The sequence below is a fragment of the Camelina sativa genome, chromosome 4 (assembly GCF_030686135.1).
Source record: "Camelina sativa cultivar CO46 ecotype springtype chromosome 4, ASM3068613v1".
NCBI lineage: Eukaryota > Viridiplantae > Streptophyta > Magnoliopsida > Brassicales > Brassicaceae > Camelina > Camelina sativa.
In genome coordinates this window covers 8,462,114-8,487,797 of record NC_141883.1, presented here as the reverse complement: position 1 = coordinate 8,487,797, position 25,684 = coordinate 8,462,114, and the positions used below count along the sequence as shown (strand labels likewise).

The 25,684-nt window shown below is 35.5% G+C and overlaps 4 protein-coding genes, 1 long non-coding RNA gene and 1 pseudogene across 13 annotated transcripts; 1 reads left to right on the top strand and 5 right to left on the bottom strand.

Moving 5' to 3' along the window:
- Positions 1–5,536: 5,536 nt before the first annotated feature.
- On the bottom strand, positions 5,537–8,149 carry LOC104790591 (COBRA-like protein 2). Of its 6 annotated transcripts, none has more exons than XM_010504690.3 (6): positions 7,788–8,149; positions 7,367–7,446; positions 6,802–7,258; positions 6,540–6,696; positions 6,187–6,455; positions 5,537–6,101 (listed from the first exon to the last, which is right to left on the bottom strand). In XM_010504690.3, exons 1-6 carry the CDS (start codon positions 7,858–7,860, stop codon positions 5,818–5,820), a joined length of 1,320 nt encoding a protein of 439 aa, XP_010502992.1. In that variant the 5' UTR covers positions 7,861–8,149; the 3' UTR covers positions 5,537–5,817. The 6 variants fall into 6 exon arrangements, with proteins under 6 accessions (XP_010502992.1, XP_087366193.1, XP_010502989.1 ...); XM_087510067.1 differs by having other exon boundaries at positions 6,540–6,600; positions 7,788–8,104; XM_010504687.3 differs by having other exon boundaries at positions 7,367–7,482; positions 7,788–8,068.
- Positions 8,150–9,744: 1,595 nt separating this feature from the next.
- LOC104780194 (protein RALF-like 27) lies at positions 9,745–10,247 on the bottom strand. Its single transcript, XM_010504685.3, has one exon. It carries the CDS (start codon positions 10,205–10,207, stop codon positions 9,854–9,856), a length of 354 nt encoding a protein of 117 aa, XP_010502987.1. The 5' UTR covers positions 10,208–10,247; the 3' UTR covers positions 9,745–9,853.
- Positions 10,248–10,823: 576 nt separating this feature from the next.
- LOC104780191 (putative methylesterase 11, chloroplastic) lies at positions 10,824–13,067 on the bottom strand. The gene is made up of 4 exons (XM_010504684.3): positions 12,510–13,067; positions 11,742–11,978; positions 11,509–11,652; positions 10,824–11,416 (listed from the first exon to the last, which is right to left on the bottom strand). Exons 1-4 carry the CDS (start codon positions 12,873–12,875, stop codon positions 11,006–11,008), a joined length of 1,158 nt encoding a protein of 385 aa, XP_010502986.1. The 5' UTR covers positions 12,876–13,067; the 3' UTR covers positions 10,824–11,005.
- A 3,074-nt stretch (positions 13,068–16,141) lies between these two features.
- On the top strand, positions 16,142–18,753 carry LOC104780190 (uncharacterized). Of its 2 annotated transcripts, XM_010504682.2 has the most exons (8): positions 16,223–16,521; positions 16,869–17,307; positions 17,410–17,466; positions 17,559–17,640; positions 17,757–17,823; positions 17,912–18,097; positions 18,193–18,253; positions 18,338–18,753. In XM_010504682.2, exons 2-8 carry the CDS (start codon positions 16,920–16,922, stop codon positions 18,529–18,531), a joined length of 1,035 nt encoding a protein of 344 aa, XP_010502984.1. In that variant the 5' UTR covers positions 16,223–16,521; positions 16,869–16,919; the 3' UTR covers positions 18,532–18,753. The 2 variants fall into 2 exon arrangements, with proteins under 2 accessions (XP_010502983.1, XP_010502984.1); XM_010504681.2 differs by having other exon boundaries at positions 16,142–16,521; positions 16,869–17,466.
- A 46-nt stretch (positions 18,754–18,799) lies between these two features.
- On the bottom strand, positions 18,800–20,700 carry LOC104780189 (uncharacterized). Of its 2 annotated transcripts, XR_015596663.1 has the most exons (3): positions 19,892–20,672; positions 19,516–19,645; positions 18,800–19,170 (listed from the first exon to the last, which is right to left on the bottom strand). It is a non-coding gene; the product is annotated as an uncharacterized LOC104780189 (long non-coding RNA). The 2 variants fall into 2 exon arrangements; XR_766662.2 differs by lacking the exon at positions 19,516–19,645 and having other exon boundaries at positions 19,892–20,700.
- A 2,522-nt stretch (positions 20,701–23,222) lies between these two features.
- LOC104780188 (phenolic glucoside malonyltransferase 2 pseudogene) lies at positions 23,223–24,955 on the bottom strand (annotated as a pseudogene). The gene has a single exon (XR_015596662.1). The product of XR_015596662.1 is annotated as a phenolic glucoside malonyltransferase 2 pseudogene (transcript).
- Between the last annotated feature and the right edge of the window lie 729 nt (positions 24,956–25,684).

Sequence of the window (25,684 nt, the reverse complement as noted above, 5' to 3'; positions counted from 1 at the left end):
TTATGTATTATTTTACGGATTTTAACATCTAATGGTGTTCGATTTTGACAAGGGAAATAGAGCTATTATTGAAGTTCAGTTTGCTATTTATATGATTCATGCATTTGATCAGGTAAATATTCTCTTGTTAACCAAGCATACGGTTTATATGGATCTTGATAGGACTTACGATAAGAGCACAATATGGCGCAGTTGGTCATGGTGGACATTACTATTCACATTCTGCTGGAAGCAAAGGGACTGTTGTTTTCTTGCATCCGTGATCTAAATCACGTTGTCTTCTTCGAACCAAAGGTACTTCCCTTACTTACACCAACCATCAAAGCTTTTTAACACTTCTTTAAAGTCTTGAAACTTTGATCTTCCTACAGTGGCTGTATCGTAAAGCAGTAGAAGAAGTCCCTAAGCATGACTTTATGATACCTTTATCATAAGCTTGTTGGATAATTCCAAAGTATCTTAGGAAACAAGATATCTCTTCTAGAATGTTATCTAAAGAGATAATCACAAATAAGGATTTGTGTAAGGTTTTCCTAATACAAGTAGAATAAGGTGTTGTCTTATCTCTACATATAAATACAAGTCTATGGAGAGTTGTTCCATAAGAGCTTGAGAGAGATTTAGTTTTGAGAAGTTTCTAAATCAATAAGAAAAGTGTTTCTTATAATTCAAGTTTTATCGATTTGAATTGGTATCAGAGCTTGTGTTGAAGCTTTGAGATCGAGATCTGTGTGATCAACCATGACGGATGTGCAGAATCCTCCACCACGAACAAAGGACATTGGAGCTCCGACGATACAATGTCCGATGTTAACAACGTCAAACTACACAGTTTGGGCGATGCGGATGAACGTCTTACTCCGTGTAAGTGATTTATGGGGGACAATTGATCCAGGAGACGAGGATCAAAAGAGAAACGACGTCCCGACGGCGCTGATATTCCAATCCATCCCCGAGGCACTCATCTTACAAATAGGAGAGCATAATTTAGCGAAAAGCATATGGGATGCAATCAAGTCTCGTCACCATGGAGCAGACCGGGTGAAGGAAGCGAGACTCCAAACCCTAAAAGCTGAACTTGATCGGTTAACAATGGGAAATTCAGAGACGGTGGATGAATTTGCAGGGAAGATGTCAGGTTTAGCAGCCCAAGCGACCTCTTTAGGGGAAACCCTTGATGAAACAAAACTTGTGAAGATGTTTTTGTCAGCACTTCCAGAGAAATTCATTCACATAGTAGCATCTCTTGAACAAGTGCTTGATTTAAAAACTACTGGCTTTGAAGACATAGTAGGGAGGATCAAAGCTTATGAAGAACGAGTAAAGAAGAATTCTGCAAGTGAAGACCAAGGAAAACTAATGTTCGCCAACACCAATAACCGTGGAGGTTACGGTAACTTCCGAGGAGGCCCTAGAGGAAGGGGCGGAAGAGGTAGAGGTAGAGGTCGAGGGAGATCTAATAACCAAAACCAGAGCCAAGGAGGAGAAGTCTCAGAGAAAGATCAAAAGAAGAGGGATCTTTCTAAGATTACTTGTTGGCGATGCGACAAAACAGGGCACTACGCAACGAAGTGTCCAGATAAACCAATACAACAAGAAACAAACCTAAACGAGACTCATGAAGCTGATGCACTATATGTTCATGAAGTGGTATTCTTGAACGAAGATAAAGTGTTCCCAAAGAACTATGACACCAATAACAAAAGCGTTTGGTATCTAGACAATGGAGCGAGTAACCATATGTCCGGGAACAAGGAATTCTTCACAAGCATCGATGAGTCTATCACAGGTAGAGTAAAATTTGGCGATGGCTCGTTCGTCAACATTATGGGAAAGGGTTCCATAACGTTTGTAGCTAAAACGGGTGAGAGAAGATCACTCAAAGAGATTTACTACATACCAGAATTAAAACACAATATCATAAGTCTTGGTCAAGCAACCGAGAATGGATGTGAAGTTAATATGAAAGGTGATACGTTGACACTAAAGGATCCAGCTGGAAGACTACTCTTGCAAGTTAAAAGATCTTCCAATCGTCTCTACAAGACTCCATTGAAGATTGAATATCCTAAGTGTTTACTGTCACAAGATGATAACACTACAGAAATATGGCATGCGAGATTGGGACATGTTAGTATTGGTGTTATGAACAACATGGTGAAGAAAGAAATGGTTGATGGGATTCCACAAACATCACACGAGAAGAGTGTGTGTAGCGCCTGCTTAACCGGAAAGCAAATCAGAAATCCATTCCCGGTTAAAGCAACCTACCGTGCAACTCAAGCTTTGGAGTTAGTACACGGCGACTTGTGTGGACCAATTACACCAGCGACACCAGCAAAGAACATATATGTGTTTGTTCTAATTGATGATTTCTCAAGATATATGTGGGTTATGTTGTTAAGGGAAAAGAGCGAGGCCCTCGATCGTTTCAAAAGGTTTAAAGAGATGGTAGAGAACAGAACCGGAAAGAAGCTTCAAACCTTTCGAACCGATAGAGGAGGAGAATTTACCTCGAATGACTTCAACACGTTCTGTGAAGAAAACGGTGTTACAAGACACCTAACCGCACCTTACACACCACAACAAAACGGTGTTGTAGAAAGGAGAAATTGAACTCTCATGGAGATGACAAGAAGTTTGCTTAAAGCCATGAAGATACCGAATGATATGTGGGGTGAAGCCGTACGTCATTCAACGTATTTGATCAACCGAGTCCCAACAAAGGCATAACAAAATCAGACCCCGTATGAATGTCTCACGTTAAGAAAACCAAACCTTGAACACTTAAGAGTGTTTGGTTGCGTCGCATACGCAAAAATCACCGAACCACATCTAAAGAAGCTAGATGATAGGTCGAGAATGGTGATTAATCTTGGGACTGAACCGGGTTCGAAAGCTTACCGGCTTTACGACCCAATCACAAAGAAGGTACTTGTGAGTAGACATGTGGTGTTTGATGAGAAGAAGATGTGGGACTGGTCAGCTTTGACAAAGGAATCTGAAAACCAAGGAGAACCTGGAAGGTTTAAGCTAACGTATAGAGGTGAGATAGAAGATGGTGCTGGATACGATGATGAAGATCACGAACATGTGGACAATGATAATCATGATCACGAACATTATAATCACGATCCTTACCACGAGCCTATTCACCATGATGAAAACGTAGAAGCTGTAGATGGAGATATGGGAGCTGAAAATCAACCGATAGTGACGAGATTCGGTCGTGTTATTAACAGACCAAGATATCTCAATGATTACGTCTTACTTGCTGACCTACAAGTTGAAAAACTTTTATTTACTCTAGATGGAGAACCCGAAAGCTTAACAGAGGCAATGAGCTTAAAGGAATGGGTAAAGGCAATGGAGGCTGAGTTAGACTCAATCGTAAGAAACAAGACGTGGGAGTTAGTCGATAAACCAGATGGTGTTAAACCCATAGGAGTGAAGTGGGTTTACAAAGTCAAGAAGCTTGCGGACGGCTCGATAAACAAGTTTAAGGCGAGGCTTGTGGCAAAGGGCTATGTTCAACAAAAGGGTATAGACTTTGATGAAGTCTTTGCACCCGTAGCTAGAATTGAGACTATAAGGCTACTCATAGCTATTGCGGCAACAAGCGGCTGGGAGATACACCATCTAGACGTCAAGACTGCTTTCTTGAACGGAGAACTAAATGAGCTGGTTTATGTTACTCAACCGGAGGGTTTTGTTAAGAAAGGAGAAGAAAATCGAGTATATAAGCTCCATAAAGCGTTGTATGGGCTACGACAAGCTCCAAGAGCTTGGAACATAAAACTCGATAGTGTTTTTAAAGGGATGGGCTTCAAGAAGTGTAGGAAGGAACCATCGGTATACCTAAAGAGAAACAAGGAGAGTTTCTTAATTGTGGCAATTTATGTTGACGATTTGTTTGTAACATGTACTTCTCGAGATGTCATTGAACAATTCAAGAAAGATATGTCAAAGAAATTTGAGATGTCGGATCTTGGGAAGTTAACTTACTATCTTGGTATAGAAGTAATTCAAGGGGCTGATGGAATTCAAATAAAACAAGAAGGCTATGCTCGAGGAATGCTTGAAGATACAAAGATGGACGATTGCAATTTGGCCCTTGTGCCAATGGATCCAAACGTCAAGATCTCAAAGGCTGAAGAGGAACCTGAGATCGATGCCACACGATATCGAAGAACCATAGGTTGTCTAAGGTATCTCATTCACACAAGATCCGATTTAACGTTTGCCGTGAGTGTTCTAAGTCGGTACATGCAAAGTCCGAGAGAATCACATGGGCAAGCACTTAAACAAGTTCTGAGGTATGTGAAAGGAACCACCAACTTTGGACTATTCTTTAAGAGAGATGGGTCAAGAAAAGTTGTAGGTTACAGTGACTCTAGTCACAACGCCGATATTGATGACGGGAAAAGTACAGGCGGACATATGTTCTACTTTGGGTCATCACTAATAACATGGACTTCACAAAAACTCTCCTCAGTCGCATTGTCGTCGTCTGAGGCGGAGTTTATGGCGGCAACGGAAGCGGAAAAGCAAACCATTTGGCTTAAGGAGCTGTTAAATGAAATCCTAAGTCTAGATGAGAAGATCTTACTAAGGATTGACAATAAGTCGGCCATTGCACTCACCAAGAATCCGGTATTTCACGGAAGGAGTAAGCATATACTCTTGAGATACCATTTCATTCGTGAATGTGTAGAAGAGAAGCAAGTTGTGGTGGAGCACGTACCTGGGAAGGAACAGAAAGCTGACATCCTTACTAAAGCGTTAGCAAGGATCAAGTTCAAGGAAATGCGAGAGTTAATCGGAGTTCAAGAAATCAAGTCTCCCCAAGTTCAAGTTGGAATTAAGGGGGTGAATGTTGGATAATTCCAAAGTATCTTAGGAAACAAGATATCTCTTCTAGAATGTTGTCTAAAGAGATAATCACAAATAAGGATTTGTGTAAGGTTTTCCTAATACAAGTAGAATAAGGTGTTGTCTTATCTCTACATATAAATACAAGTCTATGGAGAGTTGTTCCATAAGAGCTTGAGAGAGATTTAGTTTTGAGAAGTTTCTAAATCAATAAGAAAAGTGTTTCTTATAATTCAAGTTTTATCGATTTGAAAGCTGAGGTATAACAAGTTCCTTCCACCGTTTCTTTTAGTTGACTATCACATAGTTGAGACTAACAAAAAGGAGTTTATGGTGAGGTTATAAGAGAAGGGAATGACATAACACTTGTTGGATGGGGAGCTAGACTTACCATTATGGAACAAGCTTTTCTGGACGCAGAAAAGGTTTTTTAGCTTTATCTTTTAACTCAATGATGATTGGTTTCCAGTTATTAACCCGGGTTGTGGACGCATATATTTGTACAGTGTCTTTTTTATTCAACTTATAAATGACTGCTTATATCATTCCAAAGAACTATATTAAATTAAAACATAGATCGATGAACATTTAAGCAAGATTGAATGCTAAAACTTATAAGATTTTATTGAAGAAATCCTACTATATTTTACAAGTTATTTATCTGTTTTGTAAACAAAATAAGGATTTTTTTTCTTTTCAAAATAAGGAAAAATGAATCTACAATACCGTTCTACATCATATATCAGATACAAAGAATGATGTTTAGCGTACAATTATCTCATATCATTGAGGTGGCTTTATAACACACTCACATAAACTCACTTGTAATGTAAACATCACCAAACATGTCCAGGACAGTATGTATATATGTATCCGAAACTGGATCCTGTCCGAGTTCAGAAGTATGAATCAGGTCAAAAGCGCGATTCTGTGGACCTGATCCCTTTACATAAGAATCAAGAAAGAAAAGAAAGTGATGAGAAGTATAATGAATGGCGAGGTTGCAAGGTTTGGAGTAGCGTTCGGAAGCCATGGATAAGAGTCTGGAGATGGCATGACGCAGTTATCACCATTGAAGTAAATGCGCCTCGGAAACCCCCATCCTTTCTCGAATGTGAACTTTGACGGGTCCTTTCGGAAGAGAAGCTCAGACTGTACATTGCCTACGGGACCAGCTTGGCTCAACAAATCGTTGTAGAACTTGATCCCCCAAAGCATGGCCGTGTCATCTGCAATATATGATCGAAAAGATGGGGAATAAGAGAAAGAAATATTGGAAATGAGAAATTGTAAAGATGAAGCTAAGGAACTTACTTATGTCAGCGTAAGGAGTAAGAGGTTTGTAGTTAAAACTGAAAAGCTGAGTGATATTGTCAAAGTTGGGATGCTGAACGACTAAGTTCCACTGCGAGTAGTTCATATTGTAGTTAAAGTTTGTGATTGCCACCTTCACTCGCCAGTACTCTTTGTAGTTAGTTTTGACATGCCAATGAACTCGGATGGGACACATATGCTTCGTACATTGTAAAAGTGGTTCGAGGCTGTTCTTCCCTGAAGCTGGTACTACCGAAGCTATCTTCGGGCTGTCACAAGAAATGAATCAGAAAATTAACAAAACAACAATATAACTAAACCAAGATTGAGTTATTTAGAGATAAGGAACTTACTCGACACATGAACCAGGTTGAGAACTATTTTGACATCCACAAGAACAAGTTGGGCATGGTACTATAGTTTCATTGTAGAAAGATGAGAGTGAGACACAACAAGTCGGAGTTTTGCGTGCTAGAAACTGTGAATACGTGCAAGTAATGTTCCATGTAACTAACGAAGGAAATTAAAGTAACAAGAGAGGTTGAATTAGAAGCAACAAAATATGTCTTATAAGGAAACATTATATGCAAAAAAAAACACAAAAGTTAAACTTACACAAGGCCTGAGTCTTTCTTCGTTTATCCGCAGAAATGAATTTGCTAGGCTTAACGATTTGCGCAGGCCCGCAAGTGTAACCAGGTCCTGGTCCCTTCAAAGTGACGTTCCTAGGCGCTCTAACCGTCGTATTAGTCGTGCCAGATTGACCAACACTAATCTGAAACGAAGAAATCGCAGTTGCTGGATCTTGTGCCCACGAGCTAATCACACCGCCTCTACAACAGTTGGATATCTGTTGGGTGTAAGGAGTTCCCGGTAACAAGTCAACAATGGTTGGAGTTTTCTTGCAACAATGAGGAATGTTACCCTTGAACTTAAAACAATCTCCTTGTTCTGTTGCTTGCGCACCAACCATACTCCATATAACTTCCTTCTTCCTCCAACTCCATCCTAATTGCCACCCGGGCGCTTGAATGTGACGGTATTGTTGGAAATTGAAGATTGTTACAACAGCCTGCAGCCAAATGCATCGGATAATGGTAATTATTAAAGGAAACATTTGAAACACGATTTATTCTATAACATTGGTGACTTTAGTAAGTGAAGTGTTAAGAGTTCTTACCACATAACCATCAGGAGTCCAGGACATAATATCCCATTTTATGGTAATGTTTCCAGTTGGATCAAGTGCATCATAAGCTTCTGTGTTAGAAAGGTTATACCAAATAGGTGAAGTCACTACCAGAAAACAGAACCAACACACACACACACAAACAAACAAACAAAAAGAAAAAATTCTTATCAATTGGTTAAAGATATTAGAAAAGATTAAAACCCAACAATTAAAATTTAGATAAACCCCAAACTATCATCTCATCATCGTCATCATCAATCATCATAAGTAGATCATTTCAAGGGATTTCTCAGAATAAGAAGCAATTCTTGTTTTATTGGTGCAACCTCTCAGAATTACGAATTTATCAGAGACAAAAGTGTAAAACAAGAAACTTATTCTTCTTTCTGACAGAGCATTGAAAACAAACCTGTTGTAATGAAACTGTTCCAAGAACAGAGAAACAAAAGCAAAACCGAGATTCTTGAGAAGTAAATGACCATTTCTCTGATCTCTGAGCAAAACCGTTTCTTTGCTCTCTCCCGCCGGCGGAAACTTCTCGAAGATGTGAGAAAGAGAGGAGAGAGAAGAGAGACAGAACAACTGGCTTAGTTTAAGTTAAAAAGACTTATAGAAGCACTTAAAGCTAAAAGTTTCTAGTTTTAATCGGTCTTCCATTAGCTCACGTTTTATACAGTTTCTAGATAAACTAAACCAAAACAAGAAATGTAATTACTATTTTTAAATAGTTTGAATAGCATACGTTACAAAACTTACACTAATCTTGTGAAACAAAACTTCAGTCTTAGCTGGCTTGCAAATATAATTTCAGAATTTTTTTGTAAAAAAAAAAACTAAATCTGAAAGTAGAGCCGGTCAAGTTACGCCTAAAAAAAAACTAATGATATATGATAAATTAATAATAGGAAAAATCTTACACTCAAATCAGAATTTCTATTAATGATATAAAAATACAGAAAATATTCTCATGTTCAAAGCTGTGGTTTTTGGCTGATATATTATTATAGTTGATATTTTTTGGTTAACTTATAAAATCAGTTTATAAGCTAACAAGAAAAAACTTATAAAAACAAACTGAAGTTTGCTAATTTTCAAGGGATCGAATAAATTAAGTGAAAACGAAGACTAGACTTACAACAGAATATTTTATTTTTATTCAACTAAGAAAATATATAAAATAAATATTTTAGTGGCTTTCAACTACAGCTACTAGCCTACTACTAATCTATTTGCAAAAGTACAGTTGTTTCGAGAAAAGGACGGCAACGTTTGTCACATCGGTTTGGGTCCAGCAGAATCTAGAACCTTAATTCTTTTGTGTTTTCGTCTGTCATAGAAAAAAACATCACCGCGTATTAAAATAGAACTAGGCTGCCTCGTCACAAGCCGTGTGAATTGGACAAATATTTCATATATGGGCTTCAAATTCGTGAATTGGGCCAAATTCGTCTCATTTATATCTTCAAAGCTTAATTAAGAGTTAAATCTTATTTATTAAACTTTTCTAAAACAAGATTTTATGAAAACTAAATTGATATCAATCAAATCTAAACAGAAAGGCATATTTCATAATAAGAAATAATTTAAAATTATGAGTAGGAGATTTTTGGTACTAAATCTAAAGAAATAACCTTCAATATCCTAAATTTAGTAATATAAAATATATTCACTTAGTCAGTATAAAAGTTTAGATATGCTTTAATTTCGGATTTCTTATTATGTAAAATATGGATAATATTCAACAAATCTGACTTGATCACCAAAATATTCTGGATTTCCTCCTATATATCTAACCTACTATAACCTCTATAAATAAGTTTTCACTAGCAAAAGAAATATCACAATACATTTTACCTTTTTCAACGATATATGAAAGTCATTCCAGAAATCAATGGTTGTTTCATTTGTCTATCTCAGAGATTTGAGTACTTTTTACAAAACTTTGTATTCAGTCAAGTTTAAATCAGCTCAGGAGCATGAGGAGTTTCCTTAGACTTAATAATGTCTCCATGAATGCAAGATCTGAACTTGGATGGGTATACAGTTTTGGAACTGATCTCAACTAAACTAAGTATCGTACGTTTTTTATATTTATCCATAATTTGTTAGCCATGTTTATATGCCTTCACAAATAATTTCTCATTTCCTATTTTCTTTCCTACGTATATATATATTTTTTTTCATTTTCATTAGCAAGCTTGTCTTCTTAGTTATGTGAATTTGTATTTTAATAGCTATTGTCAACCTCACAATTAGTTGAGATCCGGTTTGTATAACATGTTTTAATCTCTTAACGAAATTGAAGTTTCCCTGATTCAATATTTCTTATATATAACGTTAAGTGCATTAAATACGATCAACATGTGTTTACTCAATCGACCAACTTTCTTATTAGTTACTTTAAACACTCTTACATTTTAGTTACAAGATCATCATTAAAACACACATAATTAAGAAGAAAACTAAAAGAACTAGTTAGACTGCATGTTTGCATCTCTGGTAGTAAGTACAAGTTGATCCTCTTGGATTAACAGTTCCTATGCAATTACCGGCGATTCTACCATCACAAGTCGGCTGTTTCTGTAGAGTTTCGTAGCTTAAATACCTTCGTTGTTGCAGAATCCGCCTCACCACAGCCTCAACTCCTCCCTCATCATCCTCTATTCCCGCGGTTATGCATTCTTTGATGGTGTCTCCTGGGGCACATCCGTTATATCTCAAGTCGCTAGTGACATTCCTTGCAGATGCGGTTGTCGAAGCCTCCACGAGGAGAAGGAGGAGAAGAGAGACATTGAAGAAGAACGAATAGGATAAAAATGATTTGGTCATGTCTAAGCTAAAAAGTTTGGAGATGTGGATTGAACACGAAGATAATATACACTATTACTCTCTCATCATATGTATGCAACATTAGTTTATTTATTGTTAGTAATTATGTTCATATTAATTATTGTCTTGTTGGTCTAATAATTGCGGTTGGGGATTGACTTCAATTGTTATATAGTAGGTTTGGTTAGACACTCAGGTAATTTTAAACTTTGATATCATGACTAATAAACACAATCGATTTCGACAAGGATGAATTTATTATTATTTTTATCTTTTTGGACAAGGATGAATTGATTTCCATGAATCTTTACAAACATTTTATAGTGGCCTATACATTATTATAGTGGTTGGTTGACTCTGATATATATGCGTTCACTTTTGAGGAATTGTAAAGCATTGACTATCAGAAATTGAAAGTAATGTTTGTTGCAAAGTTTTATAGTATCCTTATCCTTTTGCATATATGCCAACTTGATTCACAGCTTCTATGATTCTCTCTCACAGGAATCTCATACTTCAAATTAGTTCATAAATACCAAAAAGAGAGCAAGCCCATGAAACCCTGTAGAACATATATAATAAAACAAATTTTGTAGTCTATGTCCCGGTAGAGTCATTTTTATGAACAATTTATTTCTGGTAAAACAAGAACAAAAAAAGAGAAAATACAGACATAACCTTAGAAGGATACAAAAGAAACAGAAACAAAAAAAAAATACAAAGGGAAGAGAGATCTCATGAGCCACTTTAGAACACCTGTTAGTGAATATGATAATGAAGATACTTGTGAGAAAGATGTTAAGTAGGGGTAATCCTGGCTATCTCAAGTAGAAGTTTATGCAAAGCTTGTGGCTTGGAGAAGAAAGGAGCATGGTCAGAGCCTTTTAACCGGTAAACTTTTTCAGGTGGACTACTATTGATCATGTTTTCTTGGAGAGTCACTGGTATGGCATTGTCTTCTAGCGTCTCTATGTAGTACCGTCTAACTGATCCATAATTAGCATCTGAAAGAGAGAGTTTCTCAAGAACCGGCGCAAATGGGATTGACCTCATTGATACAGAAGCCAATGCAACGTCCTTTGAAGGGCTTTGGTTAAACAAAAGGTCTTTGAGAAGAGATTTGTCTAAGTCAATTGCGGTTGGAGGGTTTTCATTACCATTTGTGTAGATAAAAATCTGAGCTGTCCTCATTAAATCCTTCTGACCAGCCTACAATGTGTGTGTGTCATAATAACCACAGTTAATATATGGCGCGGGGCAAAAAGACTGAAACAGGAGAAGAGATAAGTGAGAAAGCAAACCTTAAGAGAGAACATATCGAGTGTGCTTTGACCGTTGGTTAACATCGCTGCAGCGAGGTAAACCGCTTTTGAAATCTTTGAAGGAAACAGTTCCATTGCATAAGATATACAAGCTCCACCAAAATCGTGACTGACCAAGATCACCTGCAATTTTTACACACAACATTTTCAAGATTTCGAAAAAAAGAAATTGGAAGGGAAGGTGTGGAAATGGATGCAGTCAGATACAGAACCTTCTCTCCTATGGGAAGCTTTTCGAGAACATCGGTAAGTGGCTTCACATACTGAGACAAACTGGCAATGCTATTTATATTGAATGAGTTAATACCGCAACCAGCTAAGTCTATAGCGGTAACTTTGAAACCATCTTCCTCAAGAAGTGCAATGGTTTTGTACCAACACCAAGCGCCAAATCCTCCTCCATGGATGAGGACAAAATGGTTTGTTTCCAAGTCATCTAGCTTCACACCCTACTCAAGTACTCATAGTCATAGAGCAGGAAAAAAAATAAATGAACTTCCATATAAAGAATGAACCCAAAATGTATAAAATCATTTCCTAATTTGCAGGATGGTTAGGTTTGTTTGGACCTTAGGAAACACACAAATTGAATCATCTATACGAGATTAAGATGAACAAATTAATTGTCAAACATAAATGAACAGAACAACACATGAAGAGGATGTTTCCAAGTTTGCATCATTAAGATAATACTTTCAACATTACCTATTTCAGAATATAGTCAGTCTCATATTGTCACCACAATCACACCATTGATCATAATAATCAATGAAACAAAGATAGAGCCACCAAGTTTCAACTTTCAAGACTCAACACCAACCTCTACTACAATACTCAAAAGACTTACATTGCTCTGCAACCACTAAATCAGTTGAGCCAACTAGAATTATAGAAACTATAGAATATAACAATCCAAGACGCATCATTAAATGCCTGACACTAAGTCTAATTAAAGTGACAGTGAAGAAGAAGTAAAGAACCTGATTAAGAAACTGGTGAGGCTGTAACAGAGGATCAGTAGAAGACCTTGACCTCGAACTCGAGCTACGAGGCAACTGATTCTTCTTCGAACCAGAACCAGGATAACGCTGAGACGCCGACCGATCAAACGGCAAAGATCCTCCACCGTTCTGCTGTCGGAACAAGATAGCAGCAGCAGCAAGAGCGTGTTCTTGAATCACAGCATCTTCGAACTTGTTGTCTCTCCTAGAAGAAGAAGAAGAAGAAGACCTGACCCGGTTGCTATTGAGACCCGACCTGGAACCGGTAGAAGATTGTCGTTTCGTGATGGGTCGTTTCTTTTTCACGGGTTTAGGCGGAGCAAACAAAGAACAGAGATTTCCCATTGTTTGAACATGAGAGAAGAAGAGTGTGAAAAACTTTGTTTGAGCTTTATGGAGTTTTTTTAGAGAGAGAGTGACGTGGGGGATTCAGGTGAAAGTGGTGGCGAGAAAGTGGAATGGGAGAAGCTGGCAACTTTTTAATGGCTTTCTCGGAGAGTCTATAACCGTGAAAGGGGAGAGAGGGACCATTGCTTTAAGGGAAAAGTGCTTAAACCATCTCCAATATCAACTTGAAATGTCACAATTTTTTTTTTTTTTCTTTTTTTTGTCACTTTTGAGTTTTATTTTGAAGATTGTAAATTTAGCATTTGATACGCTCCCTCGTTAGCAAAATGTCATTGGTTATTCTCACACTCATCGTAACAATAGAAAGCAAATATTGGTTACACACAATGATACGCTCCCTCGTTAGCAGCGATAATGTTAAGAAAGCGGAATATATTTAGGTATATAAACGATTGGTATTATAGACCGCTTCTATTTTACTATATTCGGTATTGTTAAACTTTTTTGTTAACCATTGGCCACAACAGATCGGTCTATTAGCTTAATCCCTACATTCGTAGGGAGCGAGACTGGATCCTGGTGTAATAGTATCTTATGTATTAAGGACTTAGTTTTGGCCACCGTACTAAAGTCACTTCACCAATATTGTTAAACTTAAACATATGATTATAGTATTTGACGGATTATACGGTTAGAAACTTAGACGGACTAGTGGTCATTGGGCAGGCTTCGATCGTTGGACGGGATCCACAAGTTTAAGTGTGTCTAATAATTTTAAAGTTTTTTTTCAATTGCTAGTCTATGTTATTCGTTGTAAAACTGTTTAGACCCATCTAAAATGGATAGGCACCTACTAAATACTACTCGCTCATTATCATGATTGATTTGCTGAGGTTTTCTTTTTGTATAAAAAGATTGATTTGTTATCAACTTTTATCAAATAGTGTTAAGAAATTGTTAATTTTAAAAATAATTAATTAAGAATTTTAAAATTTAATAAATTATGATTAGTTAATAGTTATGAAAAATTTGTTAGTGTGAATAATAATGTATTTATAACTAAACATTATTTTAAAAAAAAAAAATTGTATGAAATTTTTACACGATCAATCTTTTTGATACAAAGAAAAGAGTATAATAAGAAAGAAGGAAGAAGAGCAAATCTTTTTGTAAAGACTTTTTATTCATCATTACAAGATAAAAACCGATTAATAATTACAAATCTAGACATGAATTAATCAAGTCCCAAATTTCACCTACTTAATATTTTCGAACTCTAATTATACCTCTTTGGAAATGGTAAATTTAACCTAAAAAATTTATGGAAGAAAAAAGACTAAACGTTTTTTAATTGCGAGCGTAACTTTCTCGTGGCTATCCACTTACAGAGACAAAGCACTCTTGCACATTGAGGTTCATTACGAAATATGAAAAAGACTACTAAAATCACACTTTTGTTCGATATATGATCATCACAGGATCAAAATTTTGTTTGGACCACCACTATATAAAAATAAAAGTAATTTTTAGCTAGGATAATCAGATCCCGAGGCATATATATAAGTAATAATATATCAAGATATGTAGATGCTAAGTTATCATCATCACATAGCACATGCGAATTCCCTTGCAATGGCATTGCAATATGTACACAATCACAGGAATAAGTAAAGTGTTTAAAAAAGTTAGTGGAAAATTTTGACCACTATGGCTACTTTAATTTGTCTCTCCGTGGAGAAAATATAACTTTGATATAAATCACATTATAAACTTTGATATGAAACATTTAAGGGTCTAAATGAAATAAAACTTTGATATGAAACATTTAATCCTATATTTTTTTTTCATCGCTGAACTATTTTCGTAAGATAATATCTTAGCATCAATTGCAAAAAGAAAATCTAACAGGGTACACGTCAAAAAATATAAGAAAAAGAGACAAAGCAACATCCTTGAGATCGAGATTAAAAATTAATGCATGAGCGTTTCCAGCTTATGATAGAGAGTGTCATGACTAGTTCTCAAACTTGTTAATAGAACTGATCTTTCGCTTTTTCTGACAGGGTTCTAACCCATCCTTTATCTGCTTCTTATGAGTACAGCGTACAGACCTTACGCTACAAGGAAAAGAAGACGTTGGAGAAGGGGTAACAACTTGTACGCTTCCGTTTGGATATCGAGAGGGCTCCCACCAGTTGATAGGTCAGCCCAGAGCCACAGTGAACTTGTAGTGCTACCGCTACGTAGCAAGTCAGATGCATAGCCATCGCACAAATTATAAGGGCCACAAGCCGAAAAGTTTTTAGAACCAATTATCTTTGATGAATCAATGAAAATTAATAAACCTGATTGTTTGTAGTTACTTACCACTGACTAATATTTTACTGATTTAGGGGCCGAAAAACTATTTATGAGAATCCAACCGTAAGCAGCTGCTTCATGAGCATGTTCTTTCAGTCGGATCTGGTCAGGTGGATCATAAGAAAGTGCCAAGATGTGTTATCGTAATATGTTTGGAATAAGAGAATAATTGATTATGTTTGTATTAAAAGTATAATATTTTTAGTTTCTATAGTTTAATTTATTACAATACACAAAATCTGTCAAATACTAAAATAAAACACTTGATTTATCTGTTGGACTATTGTTGTAAGCTATTGTTGTAAATAAATTTACACAAAACAAAAAGTTTAATTAATAATTTTTTTTACAAACCTATACTTCACCAGTTTCACCAATATTTATGTTTTTATTTTTATAAAGAAAAGTTAAGTCATATAATTATCAGGAAAACTAATTAAAATTATGAAAACTATGATTTCAAATATTAAAGTATTCAATTTTTTTTTTAAATAATAATGAATAGATATTTTATTAAATTATGTAACCATGTGAAGAGAAAATAAAAGTCCTCAAATTTACCTTAAGTTTTTTAATTTATGTAAATGGTGTAAGCAAAATAAAATTTCAAAACTTCACTTTCAAATGGTGATATATCAAACAAAACTTACTACATTATTTTCGAACAATTATTTTCTTTTATTTTTTCAATAAAGCGAATTAATACCACCAACAGAATTTTTATAATTAATAAAATTGCTTCAACTTTTAATAAATAGTTAGATTACTATCTAAAGAAGTCCTCATTTTAAAAAAAAAAAAAAAAAAAAGAAGTCCAATAATCAATATGGTTTTTCCTAAATGAAAATTTTCCCTAATGTATTTGGGCTATTCAAAACTTGGGGCCGAATCACAGCGGCTCTAACCAGTACTATATCTAATTAAACAACTGTACAGTGGTTTAAAACTAGAATAACCAACCCCACGACCCGACCCACGAATCTGACGACACGAGACGAGAGGGAGAGATCTAAAGACCCCACAAAAAGTCACGTCTAAACCACTTAACTTCCTTCTTGTCTCTCTCTCTCTCTCTCTCTCTCTCTGCAAAAAAATCTCTCTTTTCTTCTTTTTCCACACATCCTTTCCTTGGGAACACCAAACGACATTCCAAAGCCGTCGTTTCATATGCTCAGATCCTTAAATTCTCTCCTTTCTCCCAATCATATATTCCCCACAAACTCAATACGAAGCTTCATCTCTTCCAATTTCGTTCTTCCTCTTCAATTTTTCCAATTCATCGGTAAGTTTAATTTTTCCTCTCTTTTTTTTTTTTTCTTTAATCGGCGAATTTGTGTATAATCTTCTTTAGTCTTCATGATTTTAACGAAATCTAGACCGATAAATTGTGTAATGATACGAACATTTATTAGTTAATTTATGTTCTTTTTAAAAAAAAAGTTCAGATCATCTTTAAATTAACGTGAGATTTGTGGTTGCAAAGACTCAGATTTTTTTTTGTCCATTAAACGTTAATTATGTTTAATAATCAAAATTGTTTATATTAATTTTTTTTTAATATTTTCTGTATATATATATTTTAATTTTGACATGTTAATACATATATTTGTTACACTTTGGTCTTCACAGCTTCCACATTGAAGTACAACTAGTGATGCGAATTCTGAGGTTTTTTGAAGAATGAGAGAAATTATTGAACTATCTGTTGAAGAGGAACCTGTGATTAAGAAAGCTAAAATGACTGGTAACGTAGAGAATACTTACGAGGTTCCTATTATGTTGTCGTCGCAAACCGAAACAGCTGTTGAAGGGAATGTTCTAGTTCCTTTGTTAGATATTGAAGAGAAGAAAGAGATTTGTCTTGATGATGGAAGCTGCAAGAATGGCCAAGAAACCGAATCTAATGAGACAAAGATAGAGAATGATTCGGTGGCTGATCGAAAACATGTTGTTGTGAATGATGCAAACATAGGAAAGCTTCCTGTTTTAGAGGTGGCGAACAGTAACGAAGCTAATGTCATATCGACTGTTACGAGGAGTGATGAAGTTCCCGGGGTAGAGAACAAAGGTATCTGTGTTGATTCGAGTGGAATCAGAGAAGAGTGTGGATCGAATCCGTTGGTGTTAAGGAAAAAACTTCTTGTTCTTGATCTTAATGGGTTGCTTGCAGATGTAGTCTCTCCTCTTAAAGATGTTAAAGCCGACATTAATATTGGAAGAAGGGCTAGTGAGTTTTTAGATTCTTTTGTGAGTCCATACCAATACTTATTTGATAGTATAACTTATATATTAGTATGCAATTGTTTTTGTTTCTGTCAGTTTTCAAGAGACCTTTTTGTGAAGAGTTTCTGAAGTTCTGTTTTGACAAGTTTGAAGTTGGTATATGGTCATCGAGAAAGCAGTACGACATTACTCACACTTCGTCATTGACACTTTCATATATATATAGATCATATGATTGTTACTTCCATATTTGTTATGTATAATCAATATCACTTTTGTTTACTTGTCTTGCAGGAACAATGTTGTAAGAATTACTGACTTCTTGCTTGGTGATATGAAGAATAAACTGTTGTTTTGCTGGGTAAGGTGGTTCTTGCCATAGGTTTCTCTGTTTTCGGAACAAGTGTTCTAATATTCATTCGGTTTTTGGTTCTGATATATTTTTGCAGGACATGTCTTATTGTGCTACGACGACTGTTGGCTCTCTTGAAAATAAGCACAAATATGTGGTGTTCAAGGATCTAAACCGGCTTTGGGAGAAACACGATCCAAATCTACCGTGGCAAATGGGTTATTACAACCAAACCAACACGGTTTTGCTTGATGATTCTCCGTACAAGGCTTTGCTTAACCCAGTACGCTTTTTGTTTGCATCTTCTTTTGGTCTTTTTTACACAACAATTCTAGTGTCATATCGATGTTTTTTTTTTTAACTTCTTGAATGTCACAGCCATATACAGCGATATTCCCTCATTCATACAATCATCAGAACAAGACAGACACATCCTTAGGTATCCAGCAAGAATCAATCTCTTTGTAATTATATATTAGATCTCCTTTATTTACTATTTTGAATGCTTTCAATGGATTTTCAGGTAATGGTGGTGATCTGAGACTTCATCTTCAGAGGTTGGTAGAAGCTGAAAACGTTCAAGATTTCATCAAGAACAACCCTTTTGGTCAAGAAGCAATTACAGAAGCAAGTGAATCTTGGGAGTTTTACAAAGAGGCAATTCGTATGCTACATGTACCTGCTCAAATATACAGATTAAGAAACTTGATACGGTAGAAAATAGAGGATTGTTTCAAGATTATCTTTTTGTTGGGTTTGGGGGAAAACAGATGAAACAAAGAAAAATTAACGGAAACGGCGTGATGTTCGAATGTTTTTGTTAGAGATGTTTGGTGTTTCTTTTTTATAAGTTTGAAACAACTGCTCTTTTTTTTTTTTTTTTTTTTCTTTTGTGTGTAAGACCATCTTTACTCCAAAGACTCTTTCAAGTTGCTCAAATATAAACTAATCATATATTAAATACTAAACTAATTATAGCAATCCATTTAGAACCCCTATCACATTAATCATTAAAATAGTAATTTTTTGAACACCAACACACCAAGATATAAATTGCTAAGTCAAAACAGAGAAGCTTTTTATTAGTTGCAGCAAAAAAACGGAGCATAGAGAGATCAGAAAAAAGAGTAGAGAAGAAGATGGGAGCACACACATTTAACAAGTTCAGTAGTGTCAATGTGACACCACCTACATCTCGCCGAGACTTGTAGATTCTCTTAGATCATAGTAACATCTTAATTTGCTTCACCGAAGGGCAATATCACCAAACACGCCATCGTTTATAGTATTTTTAAAGCATGGTGTGAAGTAACATCAGGTTGTCATCAGCTTTTCTCTTGGATAGTTTATGAGACACTGAAACAGCCAACATTATCAGAAAGCTTTCTAATTGTAAATAAATGTAATCAAGACTCCACTAAAAGAACCAAAATTCTCACCCTCAAGTTAGATAAACAAATAAGAGAAAGAAAGAAAGATCAAACACTTTATCATCTTCTCATCAACCACAGAGCAGTTCGCTACCAAAAAGAAAACCAAACTGAAACTTACCCCAAGTATAACCAAATCATGGACAGTAAGTTATAGGCTACCAGAACGTCAGAATAGAAGAATTAAGTAAACAAAAAGCCCAAGCTTTTCTAATGAAATGGTTCTGTCTAACTACAAGCATAGCAATGAAGACAGGAAAAAAAATCTCACAACAGCTATATCATCTTATAGATCTAAAATGTGCCAAACCAGCAAAGATTGTTCACTATTCTGCCAAATCATTCTTGTTTCCTTTCTCACATTCTATCTGCAAAGCTTTCATCTTTTGTGAATTTAGCTCCTGACGCATACATTAGGAATAAAACTAGTATTAGTGCTTCAAAGTATCACAACCAAGATCATAGAAACAAAATCAGACTTGGCCAATGTAGAGAAGGATACTGAGAATGCACAAGACGATTCACATACACACACAACCAAAATTCAATTAAATTCTCAGCAACTGAACTAGAGTCTACATATACACACTTTGCTGCAAACTACTTATATAGGATCCAAAATAATACATGCTTAGAGCGACACAAACCTGATCAAGAACCAGCTACTTACAACTGATCCAATGTCACTTAACTGCAGAAGAAAGTGCTTGTGGCGAGTTGGACTTCACCTGAAAACAACCAAAAGCATACATCAAGTTCAGAAGAATGTTTCAACGACAAAAGAGGAATGGCAGCTACGAGACTGCCCTGTTGCAAATACCTTTCAAAATCAGTAATGTTACCTACGGCTCTAATAAGGACACTAACAATCCATTACCCAATCGAGTCCAGACAAACAAGGTTCATAGATTTAGATAAATGTTTTCAAATTATAAGCATAAGACTTTTTATAGAATCCAGTACACAATTGCAGTAGTTTGAGCTAAAAAAAAAGAGCTTAATTTGCATTGGTGGGTAGGTAGCAACTCATATTTGAAAATCAAAGGGAGATTTGCGATTAAAAATTAAGACTTTAAGATCCAAATCAGTAGAACAGAGATAGAACAAAAAAGAAAACAAGTCAACTACAAAACGAAGAAGAAGAAGAAGAAGAAAAAAAAAACAGAGATTGAATTAAATCACTTATCTTGCTCAACGAGGAAAGAAGGCTGTGATCGAGGAACTGCGATGATCGAAAAGAGATAGAAAAGAGATTGAATAGAGATAGAAAAGAACGGAGTTGGGCGGAGATCGAGGAACTGCGATGGCGGTGAATCGATTGATTCGCCTTTCGGATTGAGAGAGAAAAGAGAGAGGATCGCGAAAGAAAGAAGGAAGAAAATGAAAAAAGAAAAAAAAAAATTATTTACTCATCAACGTATCAAACACGCCACGTAATGTTGCTTATGCCTTGCTTAAGACCATGTGCATCGCCGTTGTCTTGGGCCGTCCCTCATGTTTTTGGAATTAAAAATAAATCAAAAATAACCCATTAACCAAAAAACGTATTCTCAACGGGGACGTTTTTTCTCTCGTCGACTTGGCCACGTGCTTCCTTCTGATTGGAAAAAGAAATTGTCTAGGTAAACAGAACAAAAACTTTTCTCTCATATCTCGACGGCGATTCCATCTTCTGTGTCTTCCGAAGGCGATCCGATCATATCTCCAGAAGTTGTCGACGAATTCCGGTAGCCGATCTTCTCTCTATCCCGAAGGTGGTCCGATCTGCAGTCGAGAGGTTCTGTCTTCTCGGGTTTCAGTTTGTCTCTTGAAGACGCACTTCATCTTCTCCAACGTTTCTTCAACTCTTCAAACCAGATTAAGCAGATTATGTTTTATGATTTCTGTTATTAATTTCTTAATTGTATGTTTTTGTTTTGTCAACTTTAAATAATTAATACTTAAACTTTCAAAATATTATTATTTTATTTGAGGGATCAAATACAAATAGACACCAATGCTCATACTAAAAATAAGAAACTTTCAAAATATTATTATTAAATGTGAGGGACCAAAAAAAGTCCCAACCGATGTGCATGGTCTAAGTTCCTTCCTGCAGAAACGTTTCTCCGCTTTTGTGGACCCAATTTTGGTTTTTTATTTATTTTTTAGGCTAAAAAATAAGAGAAACTCCCATTGACCATTGACCATTGACCATGCTACCGTGTTCTCGTTTAGTAATGCCCTTATGTTATAGGTTTTTTTTGGATTAATTATAGAAATAATGAATTTGGGACTGATTGTCCGGACTTCCAGTTTTAGGCATTTATTTTATCATTGAAGGACGATTTTACCCTTCATTGATGGAGCATCAAGATTCACGCATGTTCATCGTCTCTTATTCTTAAAGTATCTCCAAACTCTATTATAGAGTAATTTTTGCTTAAATTGATCTCTATCTTCACTTCTATAATAAAGATTACTATTTTTTTCTCTATTTATAGAAGAACTCTATTTTTTCTTCTATAAAGAGAGGTGAACTATTTTATTTACAAAGTAGTCCTCTTAATCTTTAATTTTTTTATTTATTACCAAAATAAATAAAATAAATATTTTTAAGAATTAACAATATTAATTTAAGTATAAATATTTATTCTAAAATATTAAGACTACCATTTGGAAAAGATAATTTATATAAATAATAAAATTTATTTTTATTCATTCCATAATAATTATTTTATTACAACAAAAATGGTATGATGTGATGCTCTTTATAATAATAAATGTTTAATTTAAATAAAAATAATAATTTTATGAAAGTGTTACAAAATTTAAATTAAAATGGGTTAGTTTGCAATTGTTATAAATAAAATGTGTTAATTATAAAATAAAAAAAAATATCTATTTGGAATATTTTTTTTTAAAATAAAAAATAGGAAAAACCATTAGGGCAATTTCAAATCTCACATACATGTCCTTCTCGAGTTTACAATTTTATGACTGTTAGGATTTGACAAATAATGCAACGATGCACAGAGATTCACTACCGTCGGAACTGCAGATCTGACAGATCTTATATGTGATGATTGTGGTTTTTGAAAGATATGGTAGACAATACAAGGGATAAGAGATCTAAAACTTTAAGAAAAGAAAGATTCACAAAATTTGTTTAATTTTTTCCCTTTGAATTCACAAGGTATTAGTTTTTAAGGTTTAATTTTGATCAATGGAATTGAAAAATGAAGATGTCGATGGTGAAACAGAGAAGGTTGAAGAAGATGACCTACTCTTTCATTAGAGTTAATTTTGTCATTTACCCTCACTAGAAAATGACTAATTTTGAAAGCATGGACAAAAATGCTTTATCTCAAATATATTTCAAATATTTGGCCCAAAAAAGGCTCAAATCAATAATAATCTTTTTGTTTTTTTTCGGACAAAGCCCTTATGTTAGGTATTTTAAGTGATTTTTCATGTCTCATCCAGGATTTTGGGGTGTTTATTCAAGATCGGTTCAATTTGAATTAATCTAAAGTAAAATTACAACTTAAACCAAAATGTAAAGTTTTAAGCAATCTTGTATCATCTTTGGCATGAGAGACATGCTATGAGACATGAAGATATCCGTTCACCGCATACTCGGCCTTTCAAGCTTTTTGATTAAGACTGTACGCAATCAACTTTTTTCAATTCTTGATGGTGGAGACACTCACTACGAGGACGGTCTTCGGCTGTGGTTTGCCACAAGACCTTACGCAAGAAAATAATATCTTCAAGTCTCTTCAAAATCTCTTTATTTTAATTTCTAGATTTGAGTAACAAGTATATGCATTTGTTGTAAAAAAGTTTTCTTGGTTGAATACGATCTTACATACATTGACTTGACAAAAATTACACCAAGACCAGAATTACACGATATACAGTATTCCGAAATCGAACCGAATATTAATTAGTTTCCGTTTTAAATGGGTACTGTTAGGAAAGTTACACCGAACAAGATTTATTTCTGTTTGAAACTAGAGCTATTCCCAAAAGTTTTATTGTGAGACAAACAAGAACAACTGAACAAGCTTTTACCTTATTAGTAAAATTTTACAAAACAAAAAGGTTTAACTTTGTAAACCATTCTTGAAAAAAGACATTACCATGTCCATTTCTGACTTTTTCAAACACATTCCAATCTCCACGCCACACGATTCATCACGTCTCTCTGCCATCGAGATCGCCTTCCCTTCGTCGATAGAGACAATATCAACCTTAACGGGTCTTCCCCACCCGAAATCCGTCTCGTACACTCCCAACCGGGTCGACCCGGCAACAGTCCCAAACTGTGTGCTCCAACTCTGAAAACCAAATCCTTCAATAAAGGAGTCCGCAATAGTCTCTATCTTTCTTGAACTCAATCCTTTGACCAAATTACTAAGAATCTCGGCCGCCGTCACAAACCCCTTCTCTTGCGTAAACTCCGCCGCCTTACGGTTGTAACAACCCACCGGAAACATACAGTTTCCGAAGTAAGTCGTCGGAAGCTTCGGATCCAACCGTTCTCTAAAATCTCCTACGAACAGAAAACTCACTGATCTCTCTCCATTTCCTCCACGTGCCTTAACAAAGCAAGTCCACGCGTAAGCGTAGGCAATGACAAAAGTGGACAAGTGAAGGCTCGGTGACTCGTTCTTGACTCGCTCCCTTAGTGTCTCGATGTCATCCCTAGAGAGCACGAGCGTGGCCAAGACAACGTCGTCTCCGAGTTTTTTTGCCGGACGCGGTGTCAAGCTCAAGACAACGTTGGTTTTGTCCTCTTTGAGAGATCTCACCATCTCTATCATCTTTTCATCGAGTCCGGTCGGATCTTTGATCACCGACCGATCATAAGATGGAATCAGATTCTCTGGCATGTTTTCAAGTTGTAGTTTGCAGATGTGAGCCCAAGTTTTGATGAACGTGCTTGACGTTTTCCCGTCTAAAACGGCGTGGTGTGCTGCGACGCCGATAGAGAATCCTTGGTTCGGGAACAACGTGATTTGTATGGAGAAGGCTGTGGCTGAGTCATCCGTAACAGGTAACTTGGGAAGCAAGGCGTGTAACTTGGAGACAGGACGTTGTCCATAGCCGGACAAATGAGAAAAGTCAGCTTCACTCTCGGCTATAGTCACCAAAACGGCGTCGTTTGGAGCGACAAGGATGCTTGGTTTGGGTTCGTTTGTGTTCCAGGTGATGTGGCCGGTGAGAGGGAGGTAGTTGCGGAGGACAAGGGAGAGAGAGAGCTTGAGCTTAGGGAGGATGATAGAGTGGAAATGCTCATGGGTCGACTCGGTGAGTTTGTAGAAGAAGACTCGTTTGACCGGGTGGAATAGTAGCCATGGTAGGTCGAAGAATGTTAAAGGGATTGTGAGCGAGTTGGCTGAGTTGAGGACAGCGTCCGAGTCGGCGGCAGGGGAGACTCGGACAGTCTCAGTGATGTGTAGCGTCATTGTGACGTTTGTGGAAGAAGGTAAAATTGATTTTGGAGTCTCAAATGGGTAAACTAATAATATATAGTAAAGAGTCGCAAATGTTGAATCAATGAATCTTCTCTACTTCGACCAAATCGTCATCTCTATTCACGTGTCATCAAATTACCTTTTTTCTTCTTTTTGACAACTTCAAATAAGTTTTGTTTTTTTGGTCAGATTTGGTTATCATATGACTTCTTTTCTCATTATGAAGTGTATTACTTTTTTTGTTGATATCCAAATTTGGAGTAGTTCACATTCTTCCCTTAAAATTTGGAGTTTAGTATATATAATTCTAATTTCAATACTACCACACTCACAATCTGTGATCGTGCGAAGCAATAACTTTCGATATGTATTGAATCTAGTGATATATATAAAATTTACAAATCTTATATTATTCGATTGTATATTTTAAAAAGTCTAATGAAATTTACTGTTATATAAATTAAATATTTTAAAAATTTATTTTAAAATCTACGGGTATTATTTGATTTTTAATGAATTTGAAGGATTTGTGCAGATTATAGAGGATTTCCTTGTTAAGAATACTTAGTAGGAATTATTGGTTTAATATTTGAATGGAGTTTTAAAGATTTTAAATGTTATGTAAAATCTGTTGTTTTATATTTAAGATTTTGTTAAACTTTGTTAAAGTTTAGTGTTATTAGTTTGTGATTTATAAAAAATCATTTAAAATCTTAACAAATCTGGGTTATTGGATTCAGACTTCTATAAAGTCATTAAAAGTTTTGTGTTATTCAATTAAAACAAAAGAATATAAAATTGTTAATGAGTTCAATTATTACGTTATTGATTCATGATTTTAGACACTTTCTTTACAAAATAAAGTCATGGAAAATATCATAAAAATACAGGAATTATTTGGAAGACTTTACAAGATTTTTAAAAACTAATCAACAAAACTCTCTAGCAATCTTTAACAATCTTTCATTTATTCACTTT

What these genes read in the sequence shown, in the direction of transcription:
- LOC104790591 (XM_010504687.3), bottom strand. Translation starts at nt 7,860, where the DNA reads ATGGTCATTTACTTCTCAAGAATCTCGGTTTTGCTTTTGTTTCTCTGT. An exon ending in GGACTCCTGATGGTTATGTG is followed by an intron (nt 7,259 to 7,366) that starts GTAAGAACTCTT and finishes ATTTGGCTGCAG; the next exon opens with GCTGTTGTAACAATCTTCAA. An exon ending in CAACCTGGTTCATGTGTCGA is followed by an intron (nt 6,456 to 6,539) that starts GTAAGTTCCTTA and finishes TTCTTGTGACAG; the next exon opens with CCCGAAGATAGCTTCGGTAG.
- LOC104780194 (XM_010504685.3), bottom strand. Translation starts at nt 10,207, where the DNA reads ATGACCAAATCATTTTTATCCTATTCGTTCTTCTTCAATGTCTCTCTT.
- LOC104780191 (XM_010504684.3), bottom strand. Translation starts at nt 12,875, where the DNA reads ATGGGAAATCTCTGTTCTTTGTTTGCTCCGCCTAAACCCGTGAAAAAG. An exon ending in AGCTTCCCATAGGAGAGAAG is followed by an intron (nt 11,653 to 11,741) that starts GTTCTGTATCTG and finishes TAAAAATTGCAG; the next exon opens with GTGATCTTGGTCAGTCACGA. An exon ending in TCGATATGTTCTCTCTTAAG is followed by an intron (nt 11,417 to 11,508) that starts GTTTGCTTTCTC and finishes CACACATTGTAG; the next exon opens with GCTGGTCAGAAGGATTTAAT.
- LOC104780190 (XM_010504681.2), top strand. Translation starts at nt 16,920, where the DNA reads ATGAGAGAAATTATTGAACTATCTGTTGAAGAGGAACCTGTGATTAAG. An exon ending in ATAAACTGTTGTTTTGCTGG is followed by an intron (nt 17,824 to 17,911) that starts GTAAGGTGGTTC and finishes ATATTTTTGCAG; the next exon opens with GACATGTCTTATTGTGCTAC. An exon ending in ACAAGGCTTTGCTTAACCCA is followed by an intron (nt 18,098 to 18,192) that starts GTACGCTTTTTG and finishes TGAATGTCACAG; the next exon opens with CCATATACAGCGATATTCCC.